Source organism: Pleurodeles waltl, chromosome 7, assembly GCF_031143425.1.
Source record: "Pleurodeles waltl isolate 20211129_DDA chromosome 7, aPleWal1.hap1.20221129, whole genome shotgun sequence".
In the NCBI taxonomy this organism is placed as follows: Eukaryota; Metazoa; Chordata; class Amphibia; order Caudata; family Salamandridae; genus Pleurodeles; species Pleurodeles waltl.
The window spans coordinates 1,214,838,874-1,214,865,560 of NC_090446.1; the positions used below are offsets into that span (position 1 = coordinate 1,214,838,874).

Here is a 26,687-nt window from a genome sequence, read left to right on the forward strand (position 1 = left end):
CAGCTCACCAGATTCCTGGCAACCTAACAAGAAGAAGGAGGACTGCTAATCTGAAACCCCCAGCAGAGAAGAAGGAAGACGACAATTGCTTTGGCCACAGCTCTACCGGCCTGTCTTATGCTTCCAGAACCTGCAAAAGCACAGTAACGCGTCCAGTGGGACCAGCGACCTGTGTCAAGCTCCAGAGGACTGCCCTACACCCAAAAGGACAAAGAACTCCTTAGGACAGCGACTTTGTAAAAGAAAAAACAACAACTAAGGACTCCCACTTTACTCCGGATACGTGAGTCCTGACCACTCTGCACTCGATGCCCACAGCCCATGTCCAGGTGGCCCAACCAGCTAGAGAGGATCCCCAGGTGGTGTTGAGCAAGTGCCCACCCTGAGTTGACCTCTCCACCCCTCCACGACAATGCCTGCAGGGGGAATTCCGAGGACCCCCTGACCGCGAAGCTCCAGACTGAGATATCTGACGCATAAAGACACACTGCACCCGCAGCCCCCAGGCCTTGGAGAAACCGATACCTGGTGCAGCTACGTTCAGCAGGCGGCCCCTCCTTTCTGTTCAACCGGTGGTGTGCCCGAGACACCCCCATGGACCTCGCCTACAGCCTCTGAGTGACCCGTGGGGTCCCCTCATAGACTGGCATTGGAAGCTCGACGTCCTGTTTGCACCCTGCACCCGGCTGCCCCTGTGCCCCTGAGGGCATGTGTTTGGCACCCACTTGTGGCCCCCCCAGTGCTACTTCAATCCCCCTGGTCTGCCCTCCGAGCCGCACCTGCAGGCAGGCCTGATTCCGAATACCCCTTGTCCCTATAGGAGCCCACGTTAAATTTGCTAATCTTTGACCTCTGCCCCCAGCCCGCCTCATGTTGTTGGTGGTGGGTGTTTGGGGTTAACTTGAGCCCCAACCGGTGGACTTCCTAAAACCTGGAGACTGAAACTGTAAGTGTTGTACTTACCTGTAAAACGATCTAACATTTCTTCCCCACAGGAACTGTTTCTGAGAATTGCAGCGTCCCATTTTTAAAACTGATTATTGCCAATAATTCAAAAACTGTACATCTTACCGATTTCAAACAAAGTACTGTCGATACATGTGTGAAACACAAATCTATTAAAGTACTTACCTTTAACTTGAATCTTGTGGTTCTAAACATATATCAGGAAAATATATTTTTGTATATAAAAACCATTGGTCTGGCGTTAAGTCACTGAGTGTGTGCTTCTTCTATTGTCTGTGTGTGGGTGTACAACAAATACTTTGCATTACCCATTCATAAGCCTAACTGCTTAACCACACTACCACAAAAGAGAGCATTAGTATTATCGACTTTAGCCTCTGTGGAACCTCTGGACTCTGTCCACACTATACCTCATTTTGATATAGGATATACAGAGCTAACTTCCTACATCTCCAATTGGCAATTGTATGAGTGAGGACAGCCCGGACCTTCTCTGGGACCAGTGGCAGCCCCTGCGCGACTGTATCCCACAGCATGTGGGAATAATGGCCCAAAAGGCATGCAGTGTTCACAGACCACGATGCTAGGGTTGAGGGAGAAAAAATCTTCTTCCCAAGTGTGTCCAACCTTTGGGATTTTCCATCCTGAGGTGCGGAAAGGAACATCCGCAACCTGGGAAGTGGAGGCTGGGATAACCAAGCTTTCAGGGGTGGGGTTTTGTGTCAAGAAGCTTAGCTCCCCTGGAGCAGGGCACAGCTGTGGGCAATTGTCCTGTTCACAGAGCCCCTGCGGTAGGTTTGGACCTGGTACCCAGTAGGACATCTGTGAGGGCTTCATTAAAGGGGAGCATCCGTTCTGAGGCAGAAGATCCAGGTTGAAGCTCCTCAGTCAGGAGGTTAGTCCTATCAGTAGCCACTGAAGGAAACCCTAGGTCCAATACCCAGCTCTTCTTCTTACTATTATACAATAGGAAGCTCCCTCCTTCGTAGCCACTGTAGGGGTAGAAAACATGCCAGTACTGGGAGAAGTATCCAGTCCGCTGACCTCATCCAAGTCTGTAGGCCAGTACATAGGGTCTTGAAGCTGGTGTCCTAAAGGGTCCAGCGACCTCTCCCCTTCCTCACTATAATCTAGCCCATAAGAAAGGGGCTCAGGATCCGACGTAGGAGGCAAGGCTTCTGTTAGCGTCTGAGTCGTGCGACGCCCATCTGGCTCCGCGTCAGAACTGGAAATGAGAATAGGGATGGTGAAGCCCGTCGGCGTTGTCAGGAAAACTATTGCCAACGTTGTTAAGTTCTTCCCTCAGCAAAAACGATTCCCCTTTCCCTTGTACCACGTTGGTTGCAGTGACGTCCTCATTCCTGGTGACTCTTGCGGAGGCTGTTCTTAGAACTAGCTTCTTCAGGTTTAACTGCCACTCAAGCTGGTGCCCGCAAATCCTTGTGAGGTCAGCGATCTAGTGTTTCTACCTTAGTCTCATGCTGAAGCTTTCCTCCAGCTGTTTCTCTGTGGGAGCCCTGCACTTCAGCTGTCATCCTGAGGAGAATGAGCAGTGTTCCTGAGGTGCTTCGTTTCATAGAGAATTCTTCCAGTTTTGAGTAATTAATTATTTTTCTTGTTACGGTGTACAGACCACCTACTTTTTCCCTTTTGAAGAAGATGATTTTTTTTCTTTCTTCCAACAACTGGCTATCGGCTTTCTGAGGAGAATGTGTTTTGGCTTAACAGAACTTCAAGCAACTGCAGTAAGGAATCCTTTTGTATGATTTCCAGACTTGCCAAGATATATTCAAGAAAGTCTTTGCAGACTTGTCAGTCAGAGACAAACCTCAGTGCTCAGACTAATTCCTAGAGACTGTGATTGAGAAAACTGAACCTTGAGAAGGAGTTTTTGTTTCCTGTAAAGGACAGTAGTTTGCATATTTGTGAACTTTTGAACTGTGTTCCAGAGAACCTTGGAAACCTCTGACTCCTGGAGGAAAGAAGATATTAAGCTAACATTGTTCTCTTACAGAGAGGCTAGTCTCTCAAAAGATCTAGGTTAGGAGAACGATAGAATTGGGTGAATGTGAATGGCTGAACAGTTGAATGCACAGTAGGAATGTACTTATCTATGCTCTTATCACCCGACTGCAGGTCCTTCCTTTAAAGAAATCCCAATAAGAAGAAAGGTGCAGGTTTTCAGTGACACATACCGAGAATCTTATTTTCAAGTGGGAAACACAGGCTGGAACTGGATCTAGAGGCAGTCTCTCTTTTTCTTTTTCCATTCCCATTTTCTCCTAGCTGATGCAGGGTTCAGCAAATCTCTTAAATTTTGAGCATGCATCTGTGGGAGGGAGTTGGGTAAAAGGCATCTGCTCCAGTGGAAGTTTGATTTAATGGGTAATCTTCTGACAGGCGTGGCTGGCATCGTAAGCCTCAGTGTCGAGACAGGCGTCGGGGAAGGTCGGGGTGGTACAACCAACATAAGACTGGATCCGTTGGTGCCCCTCGGCAGAGAGGTCGAAGCCACTGGTGTTGAACCCGAAGGAACCCTTTCCGACTCCCCTGGGCCCAGAGGCGCTCCAGCGGTGTTGGACTACACAAAAATGAGGAGTAAGGCATCTTAAAACTCTTTGAGTTGGACAGAGGTCCCTTCAGCTCCTGGAAACTCAGCGAGGCGCAGTGTTGGCAGAGGCTCAGCAGAGCAAGGCCTAGAATGCCGACACTCCCTCGTCTCGTCTGCCGACCGATGAGGAGTTGTCAAAGAAAGTTTCAACTTCTTCGACTTTTTCTTGTGCCTCAACTTACCCAAACTTCCCTAGGACTTGAAGTGGGACGGCGATGATGGAGGACTTCGCAACTGATACTGGGACCTTCCTCTTGACTGAGATCTCAACTTGCACTGAGTCAAGCGCCGGGCTGCCATTAGCTTCAGTGACAGTTCCCTCTAAGGCTTCGGATGCATGAGCCGACACTCTGAGCACGACTTCAGGTCGAGGTCACACTCCAGGCACTAAACACACGATGTACGGATCCATCATGGACCTTGCACAATGACACGACCCGCAAGGCTTAAACCTGATCTACCTTGATGATATCCTGGACGCACCAGGAGTGGAAAACCCCCAAAAATCATGAACAAATATTCGAAAGAGGACAGTCAAAGAATGATTGAGGGGTAGCTCTCTTCGGATCAGCACTAGCAGGTGCGGAAAGAAAAAAACTGCCACTGAGCAGATCAATGCCACCTAACACGGCACAAAGGCACTGCTCATATCTCTAGATCCAGTCTGACACCTGGAGGAAATTCAAAGGCAAGTAATCTGCAACTAGAAGTCTCTATCAGATAAGGCCAATAGTAACATTAAACGGGAGCAACAGCAGGCCTTGCTGGGCTGAAGGATTGGGAAAAGAGACATCAGACAACTGGGCTTGTGAAGCTTGAATATGTTTGAACACCACCAAACAGGTAACTTTTCCCAGCATCCCCATAAATGATTTTGGTGGAAGGACTCCTGGCTGCTAAAATACATTGGAATGGATGACTAAGGCCATTACCTGTCACTACCTCCAGCACACTCCCCCTGAGCAGGGGAGTGGAGATGTGGGAACCCGCACTTGGTACAATACTGTGCTGACAGCTTGCTGCTTATATATATAAATATATGTGTGTATATACAAACACACACGTTTCATTGTTTTTTGTTGAGTCATAGTTTTCCAATGATAACATACAATTGGACAGCCACTACCATCATCCCCTTTATGGGAATATGGAACCGGATGTGGACATAGATACCTTGTGTCATCTGTATTGCCTTATTATATTGCAAATAAAATGTTTAAAAAAAACTGTCACTACACAATCTCCAAGCATAGAGGTGTACTTTGTGCAAGTTTGGGGGCAACACCATGCCCTGCTTCTGCAGCAGAGAAGCGGGAGCCAAATCAGAGAACAGATATTCATAGCCAGATGTAGTTCTGGGTACCACACTATTCTATCCCAAAATTAAGCTACTTTGATGACTTGGGACCAGTCACTCATGATCTTCTTCAGAACTTTGGGTAGGAGGGGTAGATATGGAAAGGCATGCAGGAGTTCCAAACGCCATTCCGAAGAAGAAATGCCTTGGGAGCTCCAACGTGCAAAAGCTTGGGCACTGTTCTTGGTGGTGGTAGGAACGCACCCTTTTTGACATGGTTAGCCCCCACTTTTTGCCTAGTTTCTGATGTGGCTTTGAGTGTTAGTGCACTGGGTCCCTGCTAACCAGGTCCCCAGTGCAGATCTCTTTCCCCAAAACTGCATAGTTATTTTGCACAATTAGCAAACTCTTTAGCTATTGCTAGAAGTCCCTATTAAAAGGTACCCCTGGTACCTAGGGTCTGGGGTACTAAGGAAGGTCTCTGAGGGCTGCAGCACCAATTGTGCCACCCTTAGGGACCCCTCACCAAACCCACAAAGTGTTGCCATAGTAGAACGCGTGTTAGTGCAGGCTAAATTCGAAACACTACCTGTCACAAATCCCTGTGTGCCAGTCCCCTTTAACGCTGCATGTCCCAGGTGTAAGTCACCCCTAAGGCAGGGTGCATCCAGATACATATTAGGGAATTTATGAATGAGCAGATGTGCCCCTGCTTTGTCTCTTACGATTCTGAGACATATTAAGTGTACATGAAAGCCATTTCAAATGCTGCTGTGCTGGACACTGGTCATTACCAGTTGACTAGCTACATGATGGCTTCCTTGAATCCTGGGATGTTTGGTATCAAACATCTTACAATAATAAACCCTCACTAGCCCCAGTGATGGGTTTATTAAAAAACACGCACAGAGGGCACCTTTGAGGTGCTCCTGAAAACTTACCAGCTACTAGTGTGCTGGTACAGTTCAGCCACCAAAGATGCGTTTCTGACCCCCCCTAGGCGAGAGCTAGCACTCGTTAGGGCCTGAGAGAAAGGTGTGACCTCTTCTCCCAGGCGGACGGACATTACACGACGGGGAGCTTCAAAGGCCTTGCCGGCTTTGTAATGCGACCCAGGTCTCTCCAGAAGGCGGAGATGACCAACCCCCTGTCTTGATCCCACTTTTGGCGGCAGGACATGAGAGAAAATTGGCTAAATTAGGAGGAGTGCCCACTTCATGTCAGTCCCACCCCTAAGGTGGATAAGCTGAAGTGGACACTACTTTTCAATTTCCTCAATCTTATTGGGAAGGAATTAGGCCACTAGGGTTAGGGCTATGCCCACTTCCCAGCATAAGTGGTCATAAGAAGGGTGTAGTCACCCTAAAGGTGGTCTGTCATTGGCTGCCGCCTGGCACTCCATCTAACGCCCCTAAAATGAGTATTTAGGGGTCGCCCCTGAACTCTAGAACTCAGATTTCGACAACCTAAGAAGACCTGGACAAAGAAGAGTTACACCCATAGAAGAGGAAAAGAAGAAGCAGCTGACCTGCACCCAGCCCCTCCGGCCTGCCTGCTGATCTCGAAGAATCCTGAAAAAAATAATAATAAAAAAAAAATAAAAAAAATAAACTCATCCAGCCTTCAATAAAGACTCAAGTCTCCCATGGGCAGAGGATTTGCCCTGAAAGAAGAAAACTCCACAGAAAAGTCTTCTGGACCCCAGAAACCCGACACTAGAAGTGACCACTGCACCCGACGTCCACGACCTGAGGTGAAGCTGACCGTTCCAACGCCACTCTCCAGCTGCCCAGAGACCGAGTCCAGTGCGGTGTCACCCATCTTGGACTCCCTCAAGGAACCTGCAGTGTCTGCATGCAGACCCCCCACTTTCACTGGCTTGTGGAGAGAGAAAATCTGACAGTTACAGCAAACCTGTGACACTAGCTGAGCCGAGTCACTGGTGCCAACGACGTCCCCTGGCTCCTAGGAGCTCAGGTCCACTCTGGGTCCACCCCTGCTGGAGTCCCCCACAAAGCCTGCAGCCTCAACATACAACATCCTGTCCAAGAGTGCGCCCGGACGTGAAAACCTGATATCTAAGGACGTCCCTGCATCCATTGCCCCTGGGCACAGGAGAAGAGGACTAAAGGTGCACTTATGTCCCTGAGCACCCCTACCTGCTTGTTGTCTCTGAATGGCTTCCTAGCCAGAGCCTGCACCCCGTCTTGACAAGGACCAAATTCCTATAGGAAACCAATGGGCATCCAACGCCTTACTGCACCCAGCTGCGCCAGTGCCGCCGTGGGTGACCTGTTGGTGTGTCTCTGATCACTCCCTGAGATTAGCTGTGTAAGCTTTGTGTTTGCTCAACATTGTTTTTCCTTCAAATGATAACACTGAGAGAACTCTGAGTCTATTTTTGAAACTGCAAAGTATTTATGCTCAAAAGTCTACTTACCTGATTACGAAGTTCGTGGGTTTGAAACATATAGAAAAAGAACTGTTATTTTTTTTTTTAACTGGCCGCGGATTTATTCATTGAGTGTGTGTCTCATTTATTGCCTCTGTGAGTACAACAAATGCTTAGCACTACCCTTAGATAGGCCTAACTGCTCAACCACACTACCACAGATAGAACATTAGTCCTATCTACTTCTGCCTCTGCAATACCAATTGAGGACCAACTGGACTTTCTGCACAGTGTACTTCATTTTAGTGTACTATATAGAGAGCCAGCTTCCTACAGCGGTGCACAGGGGTTCCATCCTAGCAGCTCCAATAAGGAACCACCATCTTCCCAGTTGCAAAGAAGACAGGTCAGACCTCTAGTGAGCCACAGAACCACCACCTGTGTTACAGAGCCCTGAGAAGTCCGTGGGACATCAAGATCCACAAACTGGTTGTAGACGTCGAGGTGCCTGCGGTTGCGGGGAAGTGTCTCCTTCACTCAAAGGGAGATTACTTTTGGATGTCCTTAGTGCAGGCAGATTCCTTGTAACTCTGGAGGGTGCACTGCCACGGAAGTTGCAGAGTTATTTCAGCACTCACGGACAAAGTTGCAGCAAGCTCCTACCAGTTGCAGTCCTGCCTTGGTTCCCATCGAAGTCCAGCAGCAGGATCCATCATCCTGGATACAGAAGACGTTGTGAAGTAAAAGACCCAGGAAGGTGGTTGGATGACTACTGTGGCGACCCACTTATGGTGGAGGGTGATGTTACTCAACTGGACTGACCAACCAGCTGCTCCCAGGGGCCTCTACTCATCCGGTGTCCAAGATGGCAGAATCAAGTGGCAACCTGGCAGAGCTCTGGGCATCCCCCCTAGGGGAGACTCTGGACAAGGGGGTGGTCACTCACCTGTCCTTTGTGTGTTTTACACCAGAGCGAGAACCTAGGGGCTCCTGCACTGGATGGAACCAGTTTTGGAAGTAGGGCACCAAATGTGCCCTTCAAAGGAGTCTGGTGGCACTCAGGAGCACCCCCACTCTAGCCAAGAAACACCTTTTTCTAAGGAGAGGGGATATCACCTCTCCTCTAAAGGAAATCCTTTGTTCTGCCTTCCCCTGCTCGAGTTAAGCTCAATAGCAGGAGGGCAGAACAGTGTCTGGTTTTGGTGGCAGCACTGGCTTGCAAGCAGGCCCTGCAAGGCTTAACAGGCAGACACCCAAAGGAACCCCCAAAGTACATGGCATCATGCAACTAACACTGGAACCAGTGTCAGTGCATTATTCCAACATGTTTGATGCCAAGCAAGACTAGGTTTTGAGAAACCATTATGTAGTTGGACATCTCGTAATGACCAGTTTCCACTACATACCTTAGAATGGTTTCCTCACACTTACAAAGCCCAGGAAATTGAGTCTAGGGTTTGTAGGTTACCTCTGCTCATGCAGGGGTACCCTCAGACTTAGAATTGTGCACCCTGCCCTTGGGCTGAAGGGCCTATCTTAGGGGTGAAATTTAGAGTCAAAGTGCAGTGACCGTGATATAAGGTAAATCTTTTATCTGGGGTGAAAGGTGCATGCACCATTTCACACAGGCTGCAATGGTAGGCCTGTAGACACCATTTGCATGGGCTCCCATGGATGGCATAATACATGCTGCAGCCCATGGGGGTCCCCCCATGTACCAATGCCATGGGTACCTAAGTATGATATACCAGGGACATACAGGGGTACATCAGCATTCCAATTGTGGGGTGTAAGAAATGCTTACTAACCAAATTTTGGGGAGAGAACACCGACAATGGGGCCCCGGTAAGCAGGATCCCAGTGTACCACAGTCAAAACACACTCACACTAGGCAAAAAGTAAGGGCAACCATGTCAGAAAGATCTTACTTTCTTACACCACAAAGCGATGATGTTGTCTTTGAGGACCTACCACAATTCCCCTTGATGGTACGAAGAAAGGCTTTTCATGGCAAACAAAGTTCAACTCCTACAGAATGATGCAGACACATGTTTCCACCAGACAATGGTGTCCTCTGATCTCAACAACTCTCCGAGAAGACCTACCTAAACTGGAAACTATGCATGCGTCATGACTGTGAGCTCTTGGTGGGGCAGGGAAAGGGGTCTGCCACTGAGAGCTAAAGGGGTTCAATTGCAGTCCTGCAACCATCAATGCAGGTCATTTGCAGTCTCCTCTGACACCTGGCTGGACTTAAGCAGTCTATTCCAAAATCTGGGTGTGATCGGAGCAATCACTTTGAAGTTTAGCCATTGGGATTTCAGATCCCACTGAAGAGCCCGCACGTGCCACCTGGCATGCTGGACCAGCAAGATACAGAAGGCCATCAGTCCCAGCAGTCTAAGAGTCGACATAACTGACATTCAGGCCCAAGGCTGAAAGAGTGCACTTGTCCTGACCCTCTTTCCCAGTGGAAATGCACAAAACCGAAACATATCCAGAATGGTCTGATGCAGCAGAGCATCTGGGAAGGAGTCAGGCATGATTTCAGCACTTTTACAATGAATACCAAAGATGGCAGGAGGTTTGCCGTAGTTTGGAGGTGGCTGATGACCACCTGGGGCGAGCCTGCCTTCAAAAGCCAGTCATCGAGGCAGGGGAAGACTTGTACCCCTAACCTGCAAAGATGCGCTGACACCACCACCATCACTTTCGTGAATACACAAGGGGCACTGGTGAGACCAATGGGGATCACAGAGAACTGAAAATGCTTCTCTCACACCACAAAGTGCAGGTAGTGCTGATGGTCTGGAAGGATGGGAAAATGGAAATAGGCATCCTGCAAGTCCAACGCCACCACCTACTCTCCATGGTTGAGGGCAGGAAACACCTTGTCCAGGGGGAGCATTTTGAATTTCTCCTTCTGGTGGAAGAGATCGACAGAACACATGTGGAAAGCTGGCTCTCTATATAGTGCACCAAAATGAAGTACACAGTGCAGAGTCCAGCGGATCCCCAATTGGTTTTCAGAGGCAAAAGTAGATAGGACTAATGCTCTATTTTGTGGTAGTGTGGGTGAGCAGTTAGGCTTTTTGGAGTGTAGTGCTAAGCATGTGTTGTACTCACAGAGGCAATAAATGAGACACACACTCAATGAATAAATCCAAGATCAGTGGTCACTTCAGGTGCCAGGTTTATGAGGTTGCAGCAGCTGCAGAGTCTTTTCCTTGGGGTTTCTTGTGCAGAGCAGGGCCGCTGCCCACAGGAGACTTGACTCTTTATTGAAGGCAGGATGAGTTGGCTTTTTGGGCACAGTCCTTTTTTTTTTTGTAAACATATTTTATTTTTCGTGACAGACAACAATAACACACATTGACATCAATGAGTAGCATAGATCATAAATTCTTAACTTGCATAGTAGTAGTATTAGCAGCTATTCACCCTGTTATAGAACATTAGATATAATTGGCGTTAGTGTCTTTGTTTTAACATGGCTTTTTCCATCTTCTTCAGTAGGTTCTTATTAGAGATCGCATCCCCTCCGCCAGTGTGGGGGCCCTGACGGCCTAGGGCGCCCAATCGGCAAAGTGATGTGCAGGACACTGTAATACTTAAATGCGCCTGATACCTGTAACTATGCATATATATATATATATATATATATATATATATATGGAGAGTGTAAAATGTTCAACTAACATGTAACTTATCCCCTCCCCCCCTCAACTTATGACCTAATCAAATCAAATCATAAATATTTATAAAGCGCGCTACTCACCCGTGCGGGTCTCAAGGCGCTAGGGGGAAGGGGTTACTGCTGCTCGAAGAGCCAGGTCTTGAGTAGTCCCCGGAAAGCGGAGTGGTCCTGGGTGGTCCTGAGGATGGTGGGGAGGGAGTTCCATGTCTTGGCCGCCAGGTAGGAGAAGGACCTCCCACCCGCCGTGGTGCGGCGGATGCGAGGAACGGCGGCGAGAGCAAGGTTGGCGGAGCGAAGAGGACGGGTGGGAGTGTAGAAGCTGAGGCGGCGGTTGAGGAGTTCGGGTCCCTTGTTGTGGAGGGCTTTGTGTGCGTGGATGAGGAGTCGGAAGGTGATCCTTTTGTTGACGGGAAGCCAGTGCAGGTGTCTCAGGTGGGCGGAGATGTGGCTGTTGCGGGGTATGTTGAGGATGAGGCGGGCGGAGGCGTTTTGAATTCGTTGCAGACGTTTCTGGAGTTTAGCAGTGGTTCCTGCGTATAGTGTGTTGCCGTAGTCCAGGCGGCTCGTGACGAGGGCGTGGGTCACGGTCTTTCTGGTGTCGGCGGGGATCCAACGGAAGATCTTTCGGAGCATGCGGAGGGTGAGGAAGCAGGAGGATGATACAGCGTTGACTTGTTTGGTCATGGTGAGAAGTGGGTCCAAGATGAAACCGAGGTTGCGTGCATGGTCTGAGGGGGTCGGTGCGGTGCCAAGGGCCGTGGGCCACCAGCAGTCGTCCCAGGCGGTCGGGGTGTTTCCGAGGATGAGGACTTCCGTTTTGTCTGAGTTCAGTTTCAGACGGCTGAGTTTCATCCAATCTGCGACGTCTTTCATTCCATCTTGCAGGTTGGTCTTGGCGCTGGTGGGGTCCTTGGTGAGGGAAAGTATCAGTTTAGTGTCGTCGGCGTAGGAGGTGATGATGATGCTGTGTTTGCATACGATGTCGGCGAGGGGGCTCATGTAGACATTGAAGAGTGTCGGGCTGAGCGAGGAGCCTTGTGGGACGCCGCAGATGATCCCGGTGGGGTCTGAGTGAAAAGGTGGGAGGTAGACTCTTTGGGAGCGGTTGGAGAGGAAGGAGGTGATCCAGTCCAGGGCCTGTCCTTGGATCCCGGTGGAGCGGAGGCGGGATATTAGGGTTCGGTGGCAGACGGTGTCGAAGGCAGCCGAGAGGTTGAGGAGGATGAGGGCGGCTGTTTCTCCGTTGTCCATCAGGGTTCTGATGTCGTCTGTGACTGAGATGAGGGCGGTTTCTGTGCTGTGATTGGCTCGGAATCCGGACTGAGAGGGGTCGAGTAGGCTGTTGTCTTCAAGGAAGTTGGTAAGTTGCTTGTTGACGGTCTTCTCTATGACTTTGGCGGGGAATGGGAGGAGCGAGATGGGCGGAAGTTCTTCAGGTCGCTTGGGTCCGCCGTAGGTTTTTTCAGTAGGGCGTTGACTTCAGCGTGTTTCCAGCTCTCGGGGAAGGTAGCAGACGAAAACGAGCTGTTGATGATGGTCTGGAGGTGCGGGGCGATGATGTCGTCGGCTTTGTTGAAGATGAAGTGTGGGCAGGGGTTCGAGGGGGCACCGGAGTGGATGGAGTTCATGGTGGCTTTGGTCTCTTCCATGTTGATGTGAGTCCAGGCGTTGAGGGTGATGGCTGGGGTTGTAGGTTCTGTGGTGGTTGCCTGGGTCTGGTGTCCGAAGCTGTCGTGTAGGTCGGTGATCTTACGATGGAAGAAGGTGGCGAGGGAGTTGCAGAGGTCTTGTGAGGGCGTGATTGCGTTAGGGTTGGAGAGCTCTTTGACAATGTTGAAGAGTTCTCTGCTGTTGTGGCTGTTTTTGTCCAGTCTTTCTGTGAAGAAATTTCTTTTGGCGGCGTGGATCAGTTGGTGGTGTTCGCGGGTAGCGTTCTTGAGGGCAGTCATGTTGTCTGCGGTGTGGTCCTTGCGCCAGGCTTTCTCGAGGGTGCGGCAGGTTTTCTGTGATTCCTTAAGGGTGCCGGTGAACCAGAGAGGTTTTTTGGTGTTGGTCTGTCTTGGGAGGCGTCTGAGGGGAGCGAGGTTGTCTGCGCAGTTGGTGATCCAATTCGTGAGGCTGAGGGCTGCGTCGTTGGGGTCGGAGGAGAAGGTGGGTTGGTTGTCGTTGAGAGTGGTGAGAAGATGTTCCTCTGGGATTTTGTTCCACTGTCGACGTGGGATGGGTTGTGTGCGGAGGTGGCGAGTCTCGCGTCGGAAGGTGAAGTGGACACATCTGTGGTCGGTCCAGTGTATAGCTGAGGAGTGGCTGAAGGATATGTGGTTGCTGGCGGAGAAGATGGGGTCTAGCGTGTGTCCGGCGATGTGGGTGGGGGTGTTCAGCAGTTGCTTGAGGCCGAGGTTGGTGAGGTTGTCGAGCAGGGCAGTGGTGTTGGGGTCGTTGTTCTGTTCCAGGTGGAAGTTGAGGTCACCGAGGAGGATGTAGTCCGGCGAGGCAAGGGCGTGCGGGGAGATGAAGTCAGTGATGGAGTCGCTGAAGAGGGGGCGTGGTCCAGGGGGTCAGTAGATGAGAGTTCCTCTGAGTGTGGTCCTGGGGTCGGTGTGGATCTGGAAGTGCAGGTGTTCGGCGGTGAGGGGGGTGTCTTTGGTGGAGGTGGTGACGTTGATGGAGTCCTTGAAGACGATGGCGATTCCTCCACCTACTTGGTTGGTGCGGTCTCTCCTTGAAATCTTGTGGCCGTCGGGGATGGCTATGCCGATGTCGGGGGCCGAGGAGGCGTTCATCCAGGTCTCAGTGATGAAGGCGACGTCCGGTGGAGTCCAGGAGCTCCCATAGTTCAACGGCGTGCTTGTGGACGGAGCGTGCGTTGATCAGGATGCATTTGAGGTGGTTGATGGCGCGTGGGCTGGCGGGCGTGGTGTTTTCGCGGTGGAAGGTGAGTTTGCAGGTGTGACATACGAAGGGTCCGTGGGTGCTTTTCGGGTTGGCTTGGAAGCAGGTGCTGGAGCGCCCCGGGTTGAGGGCGTGGAGGGTGACGGGATCATAGCGATGCTGCGGGGTTTGGGAGTGCTGGTGGCCAGGGGTCGTGGCACTGGGCGCGGTCCAGGCGCGGACGGGCGCGGACGGGCGCAGACGGGCTTGCCTTTGGCGCGCCTTGGCACAGCGGCCGCCATAAGAGGGACAAGGGGGGGAGGAGGGGTCAGCTGGGGGCGGGAGTGGGGCGACGAATGGGAGGGGGGGCGGGGCGAGCAGGTGGTGGCGGCGGGAAAGAGTAGGGTGGGGGTCAGGTAGAGGGGAGAAGAGATAGGGGAGGGGGGTTTAAAGGTGGCGGGGAGTTAGGAAGAAAAGATAGGAAGATAGGGGAGGGGGGGTTACAGAGGTGGAGGGGAGTGAGGAAGGTCAGAGAGAGGAGTCAGGAGCAGAAGAGCAGAAGAGAGAGGAGAGAAGAGCCAGGAAGAAGGTAAAGAAGAAGAGGAGCGAGGAGCGAGGAGCAGAAGAACAGAAAAGAGAAGAGCCAAGAAGAAGGTAAAGAAGAAGAGGAGCAGAAGAACAGACGAGAGAAGAGCCCAGAAGAAGGTAAAGAAGAAGAGGAGCGAGGAGCAGAAGAGAGAAGAGCCAAAGAGAAGGTAAAGAAGAACACAGAAGAAGAATACAGATGAAGAACACAGAAGAAGGACAAAGAAGAAGAAAGCACACGCAGGTCGCGGTGCAGAAGAGAGGGAAGAAACACAGATGAAATACACAGAAGGAGAGCACAGAAGAAGAACACAGATGAAGAACACAGATGAACATCACAGAAGAAGGACAAAGAAGTAGAGAGAACACGCAGGACGGGGTGCAGGGAAGAAAGAATCTTAAAGTGAGGCGGCACACTATCGCCTCAATCACCGCCATGCAGCTCCCGGTTTTTTTCCTCGCCCGGGGCTGGGGGCCTCCCAGTGTTCGAGCCCCCATCCTCCAGACCTCTTTCAGCAGGATTAGTTGCCAGTGTGTCAGGATGAATCTGTATCGGAGATCCTGGGCCGGAGCTCCTCCTCGTGGCTGCTCACTCCATGAGCACCAAGCCACGCCCCCCTTGGGCAGAGTCCTTTGAGGTCAAGGCAGTGTGGTGTGGTCAGCTGCTTAGTTTCTCTTCTGTGGGTGCAACTCTTCTTTGTCCAGGTCTTCTTAGGTTGTCGAAGTCTGAGTTCTAGGGTTCAGGGGCGCCACCTAAATACTCAATTTAGGGGCGTTACAGAGGGTGCCTGGTGGTAGCCAATGGGCTGCCCACCTTTAGGGTGACTACACCCTTTCTAGGACCACTTTTGCTGGGAAGAGGGCATAACACTAAGCCTAGTGGCTTAATTCCTTCTAAATGAAGGAATTTGAAAAGTGGTGCCCACTTCAGCTCTTCCACCTTAGGAGTGGGTCTGGCATGAAGTGGGTACACTTACTAATCTGCCTAATTTTCCCACCTGTGTTGCTGCCAAAAGTGGAGTCAGGATGGGGGGGCGGGTTCGTCATCTCTGCCATTTGGAGAGACCTGGGTCGCATTACAAAGGTGGCAAGGCCTTTGAAGCTTCCTGTCCTTGAATGTCCATTCTGGTGATAACACCTCCACCCAGTGCAGGCTAGTGATAACACCTCCACCCAGTGCAGGCTTTTGACTCAGGCCCATGTGAGTGCTGGCTCTCAGCTTGGGGGAGGGTGGGGGTGGGGAGAGACATATGTGGTGGCTGAACTGGTCAGGAACGGCTAGTCAGCACACTAGTAGCTGGTAGGTTTTCAAGTGGCAGCTCTAAAGTACCCTCTGTGTGCATTTATTAATAAATCTATCACTGGGCGTTTGTTATTCTGAGATGTGTGACACCAAATATCCCAGGATTCAGAGAAGCCATCATGTAACTGGGGAACTCGTAATGAACAGTGTCCAGCAGACGCATTTAATATGACTTTCCTGTGCACTTACTATGTCTCAGAATCAACAGAGATATAGCAGGGGCATATCTGCTCATGCATATATGCCCGCACATGTGCCTTGATGCTCCCTGCCTTATGGGTGACTTACACCAGGCACATGCAGTGATGGGGGACCTGGCACACAGGGGTGTGTGACAGGTCATGTTTTCAATTTAGCTTGCACCAACATATGCAGTCAGCAATGGTTGCACTGTGTGGGTTTGGTGAGGGGTCCTTGAGGGAGACACAATTGGTGCTGCAGCCCTCAGAGACCTTCTTTAGTACCCGAGGCCCTAGGTATCAGGGGTGCCTACTACTAGGGACTTACAGTAATAGCTAAAGAGTTTGCCAATTGTGAAAAACAACTGTGCAGTTTTGGGAAAAGAGATCTGGCACTGGGGACTTGGCTAGCAGGGACCCAGTGCACTAACAGTCAATGCCACATCAGAAACCAGGCAAAAAGTGGAAGCTAACCATGTAAAAAAGGATGGTTTCTTACAGCACAGATCTAGACTAGGCTAACAACCTCTGCCCTTCTTAGGCACCAGAAGGTAGCAGGAGTAACAACCATGTGCTACTTCTGGTGCAAGCACCCTCTTGATAGTGCCTGTGGCCTAAAGAGCTTGCACTTCCTGCTGCAAAATAGAGAGATGGTCCTCCGTCAGTCGTTAGGTAGGCACAGCAGGGATAAAAGGAAGAGTAAGGCGTAACCTTCACAAACAATTTGAGGTCCCATCTGTCCGATGTGACTGCTTGAAAGGCTGGGCAGAATCTGTGGATTTTATCTCCCACCGGGTGGCTGTGACCCTGTAAGGGCATACTAAAGGGGCTTTGCAGGAGGAGCTGTATTGGAATGAGTAGCACATTGACCTTGGCTGCGTGGGAGGTGGGTAACACACCCTCTTCTGTGAAACGGTTGTGTTTCCTGTGGTGGCTGGATAGGATGGCGGTAGGGGATGTCTCTGTAGAAGCCATAAAATGAATGTTAGAAGTGTTGTGGACGAGGCTGAGTAGAAAAAAGCAGAGAGTGAGTGTTGGCCTTACTCTCTTTAAATTGGTCAAGGGTCGAGTCAGCCTTGTCCCCAAACAAGCAAGTTCCATAAAATGACACGTCCATTAGGGAGGACTGGATATCGCCGGAGATCACAGTGGGTCGCAACTACACATGGCAGCAAATGGCAACACTGATGCCTATGGCCCAGCCAACTGAGTCGCTGGTGTCCAGTACAACAACAAATCATGATCTTGGCTGCATCACAAACATCCTGGATGGCCTGTGAGAGAACAGGATGAAAGTCTTTCAGAACACGAGGTAGAACTTGTGGCACTGAATGCAAAAAGGCATGAGGATAATGGCCCAGTAAACATGAGCCGTTGATCACCATACCCTAGCCAATAATAATAGGACTCAGGATCCGACATAGGGGGCAAAGCCCTTGTCGGTGCTGGAGTCTGTGTCGTACGATGCCCATTCAGCTCCATATCAGTCGGCAATGAAGATGGGGCAGAGCCGGGAGCGTTGACGTCAGAACTGGCGCCGAGGAAGGACATGGTGGTACGACTGGTGCTGGTTCGGATCCAGGAATGGATCTATGGGTAACCATCGGAGCTGAGGCCAAAGCCACCAGTGTGGAACCCGAAGGGGCCCCTTAAGACAACACAGGGCCAGAAGGCACACTAGCAGAGTCAGACTGCCCAAAAATGAGGCGCATGGCCTCATAAAATTCTTTCAGCTGGGCAGGGGTCGCTATGGCTCCCAGAGACTCAGGGAAATACAAAGTCAGCCCAGAAGGAGGCTCCACGGATGGAGGCCTTGAGCGACAATGCTACCTCATCTTGTAGGCCAATGGATGGGTTCAAGTTGAAGAACAGTTGGCCGTCTTCAACTTCTTCTAATGCCTCTACGTACCCGGATTTCCCTGGGACTTGGAGTGGGACGAAGAAGATGGGGGCTCTGCGACCGATATAGAGACCTTCGTCTTGACCGAGATCGGGACTTACACTGAGATGAGTGCCGGGCCACCATCAGCTTTAGGGACTGCTCCCTCAAAGCCTTTGAATTCATGGCCCATCACTTGGAGCACAAGTCGGGTTGTGGTCGTGCTCCAGACATCAAAGGCACACGAGATGTGGATGCTTCACTGACATCGCCCAACGACAGGACCCGCAGGGCTTGAACCTGGTCTTCCTAGAGGACATCCTCGATGCATCACAAGTTATACAATTTAAAAAAAGACTGGACAAAAGTTGAAAAAGACCAGTCAAAAAACAACTGAGGGGTAGCTCTCTTCAGACCAGAGCTGGCTGGCACAGAAAGAAAAGAATTGACGTCAGAGCAACAGGGTGGTGCCTATATAGGACCTGTGACATCTGGCGTAGACAGCAGAAAGGGAGCCAAACGATGCCACCTAACGGCGCACAGAGGTACTGCTCAAGACAAATCTCTGGATCCAGATTGATGCCTGGGGAAATTCAAAAGGTAAGGAATCTCTATCAGATAAAAATAATAACAATTATACAAACAATAGTAACAAAATTAATTTCTGAACAAAAACATATGAAAATAATTTAAAAAACGATATCTTGTACAACTATATTATTGAAAATTATATTAACAACAATATTCTTAACAATGATATTACCTACCTGAAAAAAAGATATTCTTGATATTTTTACCTGGTGCTGAAAGTACTGCACAGTTAGACAAGGATCAAAATTTAAGGTGCACTATATAACCACAGAGGGTTCGGAAAGCTAGAAATCAGTGGCCCAGGCCAATGGATTGAATTAATTGATTACATTACAACGCAAGAGACTGTTTTGAACGAGACATTAGCTCTTGATTATTGTAAATATCTGTATAGCACCCACTGATGCCTATAGTATGTTACATGCACGAGGGCAGTGGATTACACATTTTAAACATTCCTCGTGATACCGGCTAGGAGGCAAGTAAAAGAGTGTAATAGGGCACAGAAGATCACGTTTTTAAGAAATAGGTGCTGCACTGCTCAATTTGCGATGTATCTGCATGGTTCACCGTGTTTAATGTTCTGAGAGGTTGAATTACACGCCTAAACCCGGCGCCTACTATACTCCTAGCCTGTCAATCAGCCATTGTGGCTCCAAGTCAAGAACTTGAAGGGCGCAGGGTGCATCGGCAGGTGGTACAGGAGGAATGTCTGGCACTAATCGCTGCCAGTTCCCTTGCTTGCTTTCATCTTCCATTTCACTTCTGAATACATGCTCTGCTTGGTAGATGCCGGAGGGTTTCTCTTTCTACTATATTTGCTCCCCGCAATGCACTTTCTATGGTATCATGGGACGAAATTGCACTCAGCGAGAGACGTTGTTATGGTTAGGAATATTTTATGTAGAAACACCTCTCCCCCTACTGGCTGATGTTTTTCTAATTGTATGGATTGTCCAGCTGGTAACCCAGCATATACTTACTTGAAAGGGAAAAAAACATGAAAAACTACTGTAATAACAATATAATAGAAACCAAGCCCTAAGATTCACAACATAAACTTAAATCCTTCAGCGGCTTTGAAGTATTTTATATTTAGATTCGAAAACGACGCATAGTTGCTCCAGTCTTGTAACAGGACATATTTGGGCATCTGGCACAGAAACGCACAAAGGGTTACTTCACTGCACACAAGAGGCTCTGCAAAACTGTCTTTCTTTGGGAATCAAAGGGTGAAATGTGTACAAGCATCGATCCAATACTGTTGTTTCTTATACTGCTCTGGCCAACTTACCTTGACAAGTACTAGTTTATTGTAGGGACGTCCTTCACCTTAAGGGCATCCCGAGTCGTTTGCCCAGCAAAACTAAAAATGTGTTTTCCCAAAAGTTGACGGCACTGCCAGCAATGCAGATTGTGTTGCACACCGTTCCAACACCAACAACTTTGAAACAGCAGACCTCTACTCAAAAAATAACAAGATAATGAAGGAATGCTTATTACAATCACGCGGGTGCATTCCAGACCATTTAGTGCTACCCACTGCGTCGCTTTAGACAAATACCACCTTATGCGAACGAGTTTTGGTCCTGCTCCAATGGGAACGCAAAGTCGGTCCCCTCCTAATGAGAACACAAGCAATGCCAGACTGGTTTCTGCCTACTTATATCTCATCAGTGGGGTAAAGCTTGCGTCCTATAGCACAATAAGCAGGGAACCCATGTCTGGTCATGCCTTTGCACTTAGAGTGTTCTACAGCAACAACTAGGTGATAGAAGGAATGCTTAAACTGATCTCAGCCGCTTCTAGATACTTTGGTTTGGTGGTTCAAAGTGGGCTGGACTGTTCCCACAAGAGAAGAACTGAGGCTGATTTGCATAATGTGTTTAATCTAAAGTGACAAAGTGGGCAAAAAAATTATGAACCATGATGTGGCCTCGAGTATTTACTAGTAGCTGAGAATAACTGTAGCATTCCATCCATCACTTTTTTGGTATTTGCTTTTTCAAACTGCAGATGTGACAGGCCTTGCAAAAGCTTCAGACAGATTCCAGTTTTGACACCAGCAACATCTTAGCTGCTGCAAAAGAATCAATTGTTACCAAACACATAGCGACTCCAGGTGGCGCAAAGCGAATGTCACAAATTACTTGGTAGAAAAAGAACTCAAATTCGTTGTTTTGTTGTTCTGTTGATTAAGTTGTGTTGGGGGGTGGGATGGGTGTGGGGGGGAGGAGAAGGTCTATAATAAATAATCAGTGGCGCTATCAATGGTTTCAGGCTGATACTCGAACCTTCAACGAGACAGTCTCAAGTTTATTTATTGATTGCTTTTATTTAGTGAATACAAGGTCCAGAAGAAACGGAGCACTTTATATACAACTTTCCGCTGAAGGATTTAGATATCTACCCACCTTCCCACACCTAGCATACGCCTGGCCATGAAAAGCACTGCCTACCTGTAAATAAAACTGGGTCTCATGGACATTACAGAGTTCTTCGGCCTTCTGGCTCTTTTTTAAAAATGTTTTAATCTTTTTATCAGTTTTATTTATTCCATGAAGATTCTTTAATACAAGCATATCTTGTAGTGACATTTTGTAGACACATATTTAAGTACATTACCTATAGACTTGAACTCCCTGTGGGAGAGTCAACAAGAGGTGTTTGGTCTTATAAAGGAATAATTATGCTGCCTAGCTGCACAGTAATATTGGAATGACATATAGAGGAAAATGCACTTGAGGTCAGCATCATACCAACTGTAGCTCGATACATTTGGTACATTACCTCCAGAAAAACAAGTGTCTACTCAAGTCTGGTGCAAACTAAATGTCAAACTCGTAACGCCACTAGTAATCTTGTAGATTCAGCAATGATAATAAAGAGAACTATATGAAACAAGAAAAACAGTTAACAAAACTTCCAGCCCAATTTCAATGTCCCCCAACCCCCCGCCCTAGGGCCTCCCATTGCGTCTGCATAACTGTATCTCCACCTGTATCCAAGGTACAACAGTTAAGTGGATTGTTATCAGTTTGGTTTGACTGTGAGGGGTATGTATGGGGAAAGGACGCTATTAATGGTCCTGTTGGAGCATATGAATAGCCTAATCCAGCACTAGTTCAGTGTTATGAGCAATTGCGTCTTCAGTGTCTATGCTGTGTTCCTATACGTGTAAATGGGTCAGCATCTCGTCCCAGCTAGCAGACAGGGGACATTTACGCATGCTCATAGCATCTTCACCTCGTAGCGCAACCCCCTCTACCTCTGCCTGTATCAGAAAGGAGTGTTCCCAAGCTAGTACTGATGGAGGCTCGTGGCTTTCCATCTCTTAGTGATGAGGCGCTTGGCTGTCAGAAGTCCCAGGTCCAGAAATCTTGTGGAAGCTTTTTGCTTTTTATTTCTTGGAAAGAGACCCAGGAGACAGGATTCCCAATCCATTAACAGTGGACGTGATGTGCATATTGAGAGGCATGATGTGACTCTGTGCCAATAACTGTTTAAGGAAGGGAAAGACCATAGCATGTGAAGGATGTCTGCCCCTATTAGGTTACAGTGGGGGCAAGCGGCGTCTACACGATTGAAGTATTTGTTAATTCAGGCTGGTGTGAGGTAAGCTCTGTGAAGAATGTAAAATTGAATAAGGAGGAATCTGGAATTTCGGGGGACATTAGTATGGCTGGATAGTGCCACTGTCCAAGCAGCTTCAGTAAAAGGTTCAGCCAGATCGCCCTCCCAGCTAGCGCGCAAAGCAGTGTGGGTATTTAGCGTGTGCGTTCTAAGCGCGCCAGTAAACCACTGTATCAGGTGTCTGCCTTGTCCCATAACTTGTATGTATTGCACTAGTAATTGTGTTGAGGGTTAAGCAGTCATATCTCCCCATCTGCGCGATAGCGCTATCAACAATGAATTGTACAGCAGAAACTGTTCCGATGGTAGTCCCATCTCTGCTGACAGTTCACTGAATGGAACGAGCCCATTCTCATTGTAAAGATCGCCCAGGGTGTGTAGATCAGCTGCATGCTAAGGCCCCAGTTCGGCGGTGGTCGTGAGCTGTGCGCCATGGTGCATACCTAGCAGTGCCAGAGCCGGTGAATAGGGAATGGCATCACTTGTGAGGCACAGACACCTTCGGTAACAACGGTGAGCCACATTTATTAATAGCTCTTCAGGTGACCGCACGGTCGTAAGGGGATGGAAGAGGTGCAGAATTCGCTGAAGTGTCCAGGGTGGGGAACTGGTTGCAGTGTCAGCAAGCTGAAGGCCCGCCAGCCAACAGGCCACCCATTGAAGCTGAGAGGCCAAGTAATAGTGCTCCATATTTGGCACTGAGAGGTTGCGTGGGTTAGAGGTGAGTAGAGTTTTTTCAACGTCACTCGGCATCGACCTTTGTTCCAGATAAATCCCCTCATTCTAGGTTCCAATTCTCTGAAGAAGCCAGCCGGGACATAGTAGGGCACGTTGGAGAAGCAGTATAAGAGGCGAGGAAGCACTACCATCTTCAGGAGGGTGATTCTTCCGACCACTGAGAGTGGCAGTGTTTGCCAGAAGGTCATTTGAGAGCGAATTGATGACACTGCCTTTCGAAGATTGCCATCATGAAGGTCCTTCTCCTTGTGAAATACCTGTATACCCAGATATCAGAACATCCTGGGTTGCCAGGGAACATTAGTTCCAGAAAGTCGCAGGCCCGGATCTGGCAGATCTGGATCAAAGGGGAAGAGGCACGATTTCGCCCAGTTACCGCGCAAGCCAAAGAGGGTGGCAAATTGTTGCAGAATCAGCCTTCTGGCTCTTATTCACTGTCCTTCAAGGTAAAGATGAAGCTCTCGATTGTTCCCCTTCGTCCAAGGAATGTCCTTAGGACACATCTTTTTAAAACAAAACAAACAAAAAAAATCCTGATGCGCTGCAAACACTTTCTACAACCTAAAAGTGCTTCGATATAATCACAGTGGGAAAAGCAACAGTTTCAAAAGAAGAACCTGTGTAAATGCAAAACTTTAAAACAAAAAACAAAAAACTCTGAAAGAATAACAAAAAGGATGTTATCTCGTCATGTAATCGAGGCTTGTAAACAGGTGGCTGGAAGGAATGATCGCACCACTGCTCATGCAGTTGAGAAAATAAAGATGCAGCTCTCAAAAAAAGCATCTCACCAACCCTTGATAAGTTCGCACCGTCAAACTGACTGAAACAGAGGTGAGTTTTGGCTCCTCTTTTGATTTTCACTGCCTCTGTATGACTTGCCAGGATCTTCATAGTCAACACCAGGAATTGCACTCAAAGTTCGTCATCACAATTTTAACGTTCTATTAATATACCGACATTTGTTTTATTGCAGACGGAACCAGGCCTGGCTCACAACATCATCATGATCATCTGGCTTCTTAATGTGAGGCTAATTTACTATCTTATCTACTAATGTAGCCAAGAACCAAGTGTTGATAGCTGGTCGGAACAACATTGGGTTTTCACAGGGACAGATACTACTCATTGTTGTACAGTAACACAATCTTGGAATGCTATTCAGAACTAATGTTTTTTAGCCGCAACAATAGGAAATGTGCTGCAATAATGCACTGGTAATAATGGGTGCACTTATCAAATTTGGTAAGACCTATGAAGGCCCCTGTTTAATCATTACTCAAAAAAGGTACATTTTTTCCATTAGCCCTTTAGGATCATCTTCCTACGATATTAGAGCCAGCTTCTAATTCCAAGACCGATAAGGATAAATAGTAGGTGACAGTCTTTGGCTCCTAACTGCACAGTACTTCACGCTCTTCGACGTGCTAGGACTGCAATCCCTAAATCTGGAAACTGAAACACAAGTTATCTCTATTTACAAACTAACGAAAGGAGATGATCTTGGTGGTGCTGAAACAGTGTTTTATGGAGCTTTTAGTGCATCGCCGACACTGGGCGCGATTGCACTCGTTGTTAACTGAGTTTGAAATTAATTGTGTTGATGTTCTCCCGTATAAATTCACTGTCAAGGACCACATAAGGGAGTGTTTTCAACTCTAACCTGCTGACAGTGATGTTAACTTTATAAACTCTATGAATTCTCAAACCTTACTGGTTCCATTCAGAACAAATCCAGGTATGTTTATATGGACAGACCAGCCTAATAAACGAAATTAAATTGATCATGGCATTTCCACCTTCTACCCAATCTGGGCTAGCAAACATACCCTCGCAAAACCCCAATATCAAATAGCCCACACCCTCCTGACTGGCCCTCTTGATGGCTGAAGCACTTCCATTAGGAATGCACTAGAAATCCCAGTACAGCACAGGTGCCCCACCAGACATGTGTGACTAACATTTGCTGCTCCTATCCATGAATGCTCACCCAGCAACGGAGATAATATGGTGGGATCGCTGGTGCACTAGACACACTTAGGATCCTAGGGTACCCCTAGGGCACACAGCATTTGAGCATGATGACAAAATGAGCTCCAGATGTTTGTGCTTACCGTTGATTCTGTTAATCCACCCACAGACACTGTGATGCCCAGAAGAACATGGTACCGAAATGCCGGCAGTCGCAACAACTGAGTGATTCGCGGAAAGGCTTGCGATGCTGCATTCCAGTTTAAGTGTGCTGCCTCTTCCCTTTGTAAAAAGGAAAAAAAACACAAAACAAAGTTCAGTGACTGTGTTCAGGACTGTATAGTTTTGTATCACAATTTACTCCAACTTATAATGGTTTAGCCTAAAATAAAAATACATTTGTTATTCTGAAATTTACTTTTACGTTAAGCGTGTAACATTTGACAATAGTAGTTTGGCTGTAATTTCAATCGTCCTGATAAAACTGTGTCACCAATTTTAGTTCAGACAGTTTGAGCTACAGTGTTGATGCTGGTACTTGCTACAATGTAGTAATGTACTGAGACGCATGATAAATGCAAATAGTATAAGAATAATAGGATCACTTATAAAGCGTATCATATCCCCAATGAAGCCATATAAGGTTCTTGGCGCCCCTTCGGAAAGCATGGTTGCAAGGGTGTGTGTTGCAGTTTGGCCGGTATGTAATTGTTTGGTGAGGTGGGTGAGATTCAGAGATGTGCGCCAAATATAGTGTGGTGAACTGGTAGCTGCACACAGCATTATCTGTTGCGGAGAAATGTGAAAAAAAGATGCAGCTACAGTCAGGCGCCAAAGGTTTTTTTTTAATGGTTTGCATTCTGCAATTACATGGAAGGGGAGACACCGGTTTCTAGTTGTCACCGACATTCCAGGGGTGTCAATTTTTCTTATTCTAACATGCATCGTGTCCCAATACTTAATTTTCTGAACAGAGAAGGAGTTTGCACCAGTTTGAAACTTTTTAAAGAAAGAGATGGACAAATGTGAGGAAAACCTTAGATTCTACAGGTTTTGTCTGACGATAGGTATTCCTATTGTTAAAGAATGAGTAACCCAGTGTCATAAATAACTAGATAAGCAATGCATATTGATTTATAAAATGAATGCGTCTAGCCACTGGCAGTCTGTACCAATTTAAGAGGAGTTGAGAAGCAAGTCCTGATGGATAGGTTGAGAAGTAGACACCTAGCTGTTAGGAAGGGAGTTGACCCGAAGAAATGTTCAATGGTATGGTCGAGGTGAGATAGTACTGAAAAGATGGTAGCTTGGACTTTCTTCATGTGCCCCCCTCCACGGGCTGATTTTGGCCCAGAGGACCGCATCATCTGGCACAATTTTTACTGGGGTGGGGGTAGGACAGAGGGGCAAGTGCCCCCCCCCCCAACACCAATTTTGGCCCTGGGTACCCCATATCCATGGTTCTGGCATGCTTGTCTGGGGTAGAGGGGCACCCTCACCATGCACAGTTTTCTCATCAATACTTTTACTGCAAATGTTACAGTGCTATTATTAATGATGTCATAGAAGATGTCATGATTGATGTAATATCTGAGGTAATTAGCAGTGCATGGCGAGGGCGAAAGTTACAGTTACCTTAGGGCATAAGAGTTGCTTGAAATAACTATAATAGCTGGATTTCTAGGGTTTTAGGAGAGTAAAATCGGAAACTAACTATAACGTCCCTGTAACCTTTGGTTTTGTAGTGAATTTCTAAGGTTTAAAAAAAATTCTATTTCCAACTATAACATCACTGTAACCTTTCATTTTTAACGTTAAGTAAAATGCCCATTCCAATGCATGGTGTGGGGGTTGGACACAGGGCCTGGCCTGGAACTGTGCTGCCCCCACCCAAGCCTGCTACTCCTGCCCCCTCCTCCTTTCCATTCATTGTCCAAGTCCAGGCCCCTGCTCCCTCATAACAGCCCTGTGGTG

The 26,687-nt window shown here is 48.2% G+C and overlaps 1 protein-coding gene across 1 annotated transcript in view; it reads right to left on the bottom strand.

Moving 5' to 3' along the window:
• Nucleotides 1-26,687, bottom strand: part of TBCD (tubulin folding cofactor D) — a 1,666,801-nt gene that overhangs the window by 304,890 nt on the left and 1,335,224 nt on the right. Inside the window, 1 exon segment of the mRNA XM_069200356.1 lies at nucleotides 24,857-24,995. Coding sequence (XP_069056457.1) covers nucleotides 24,857-24,995 — 139 coding nt within the window.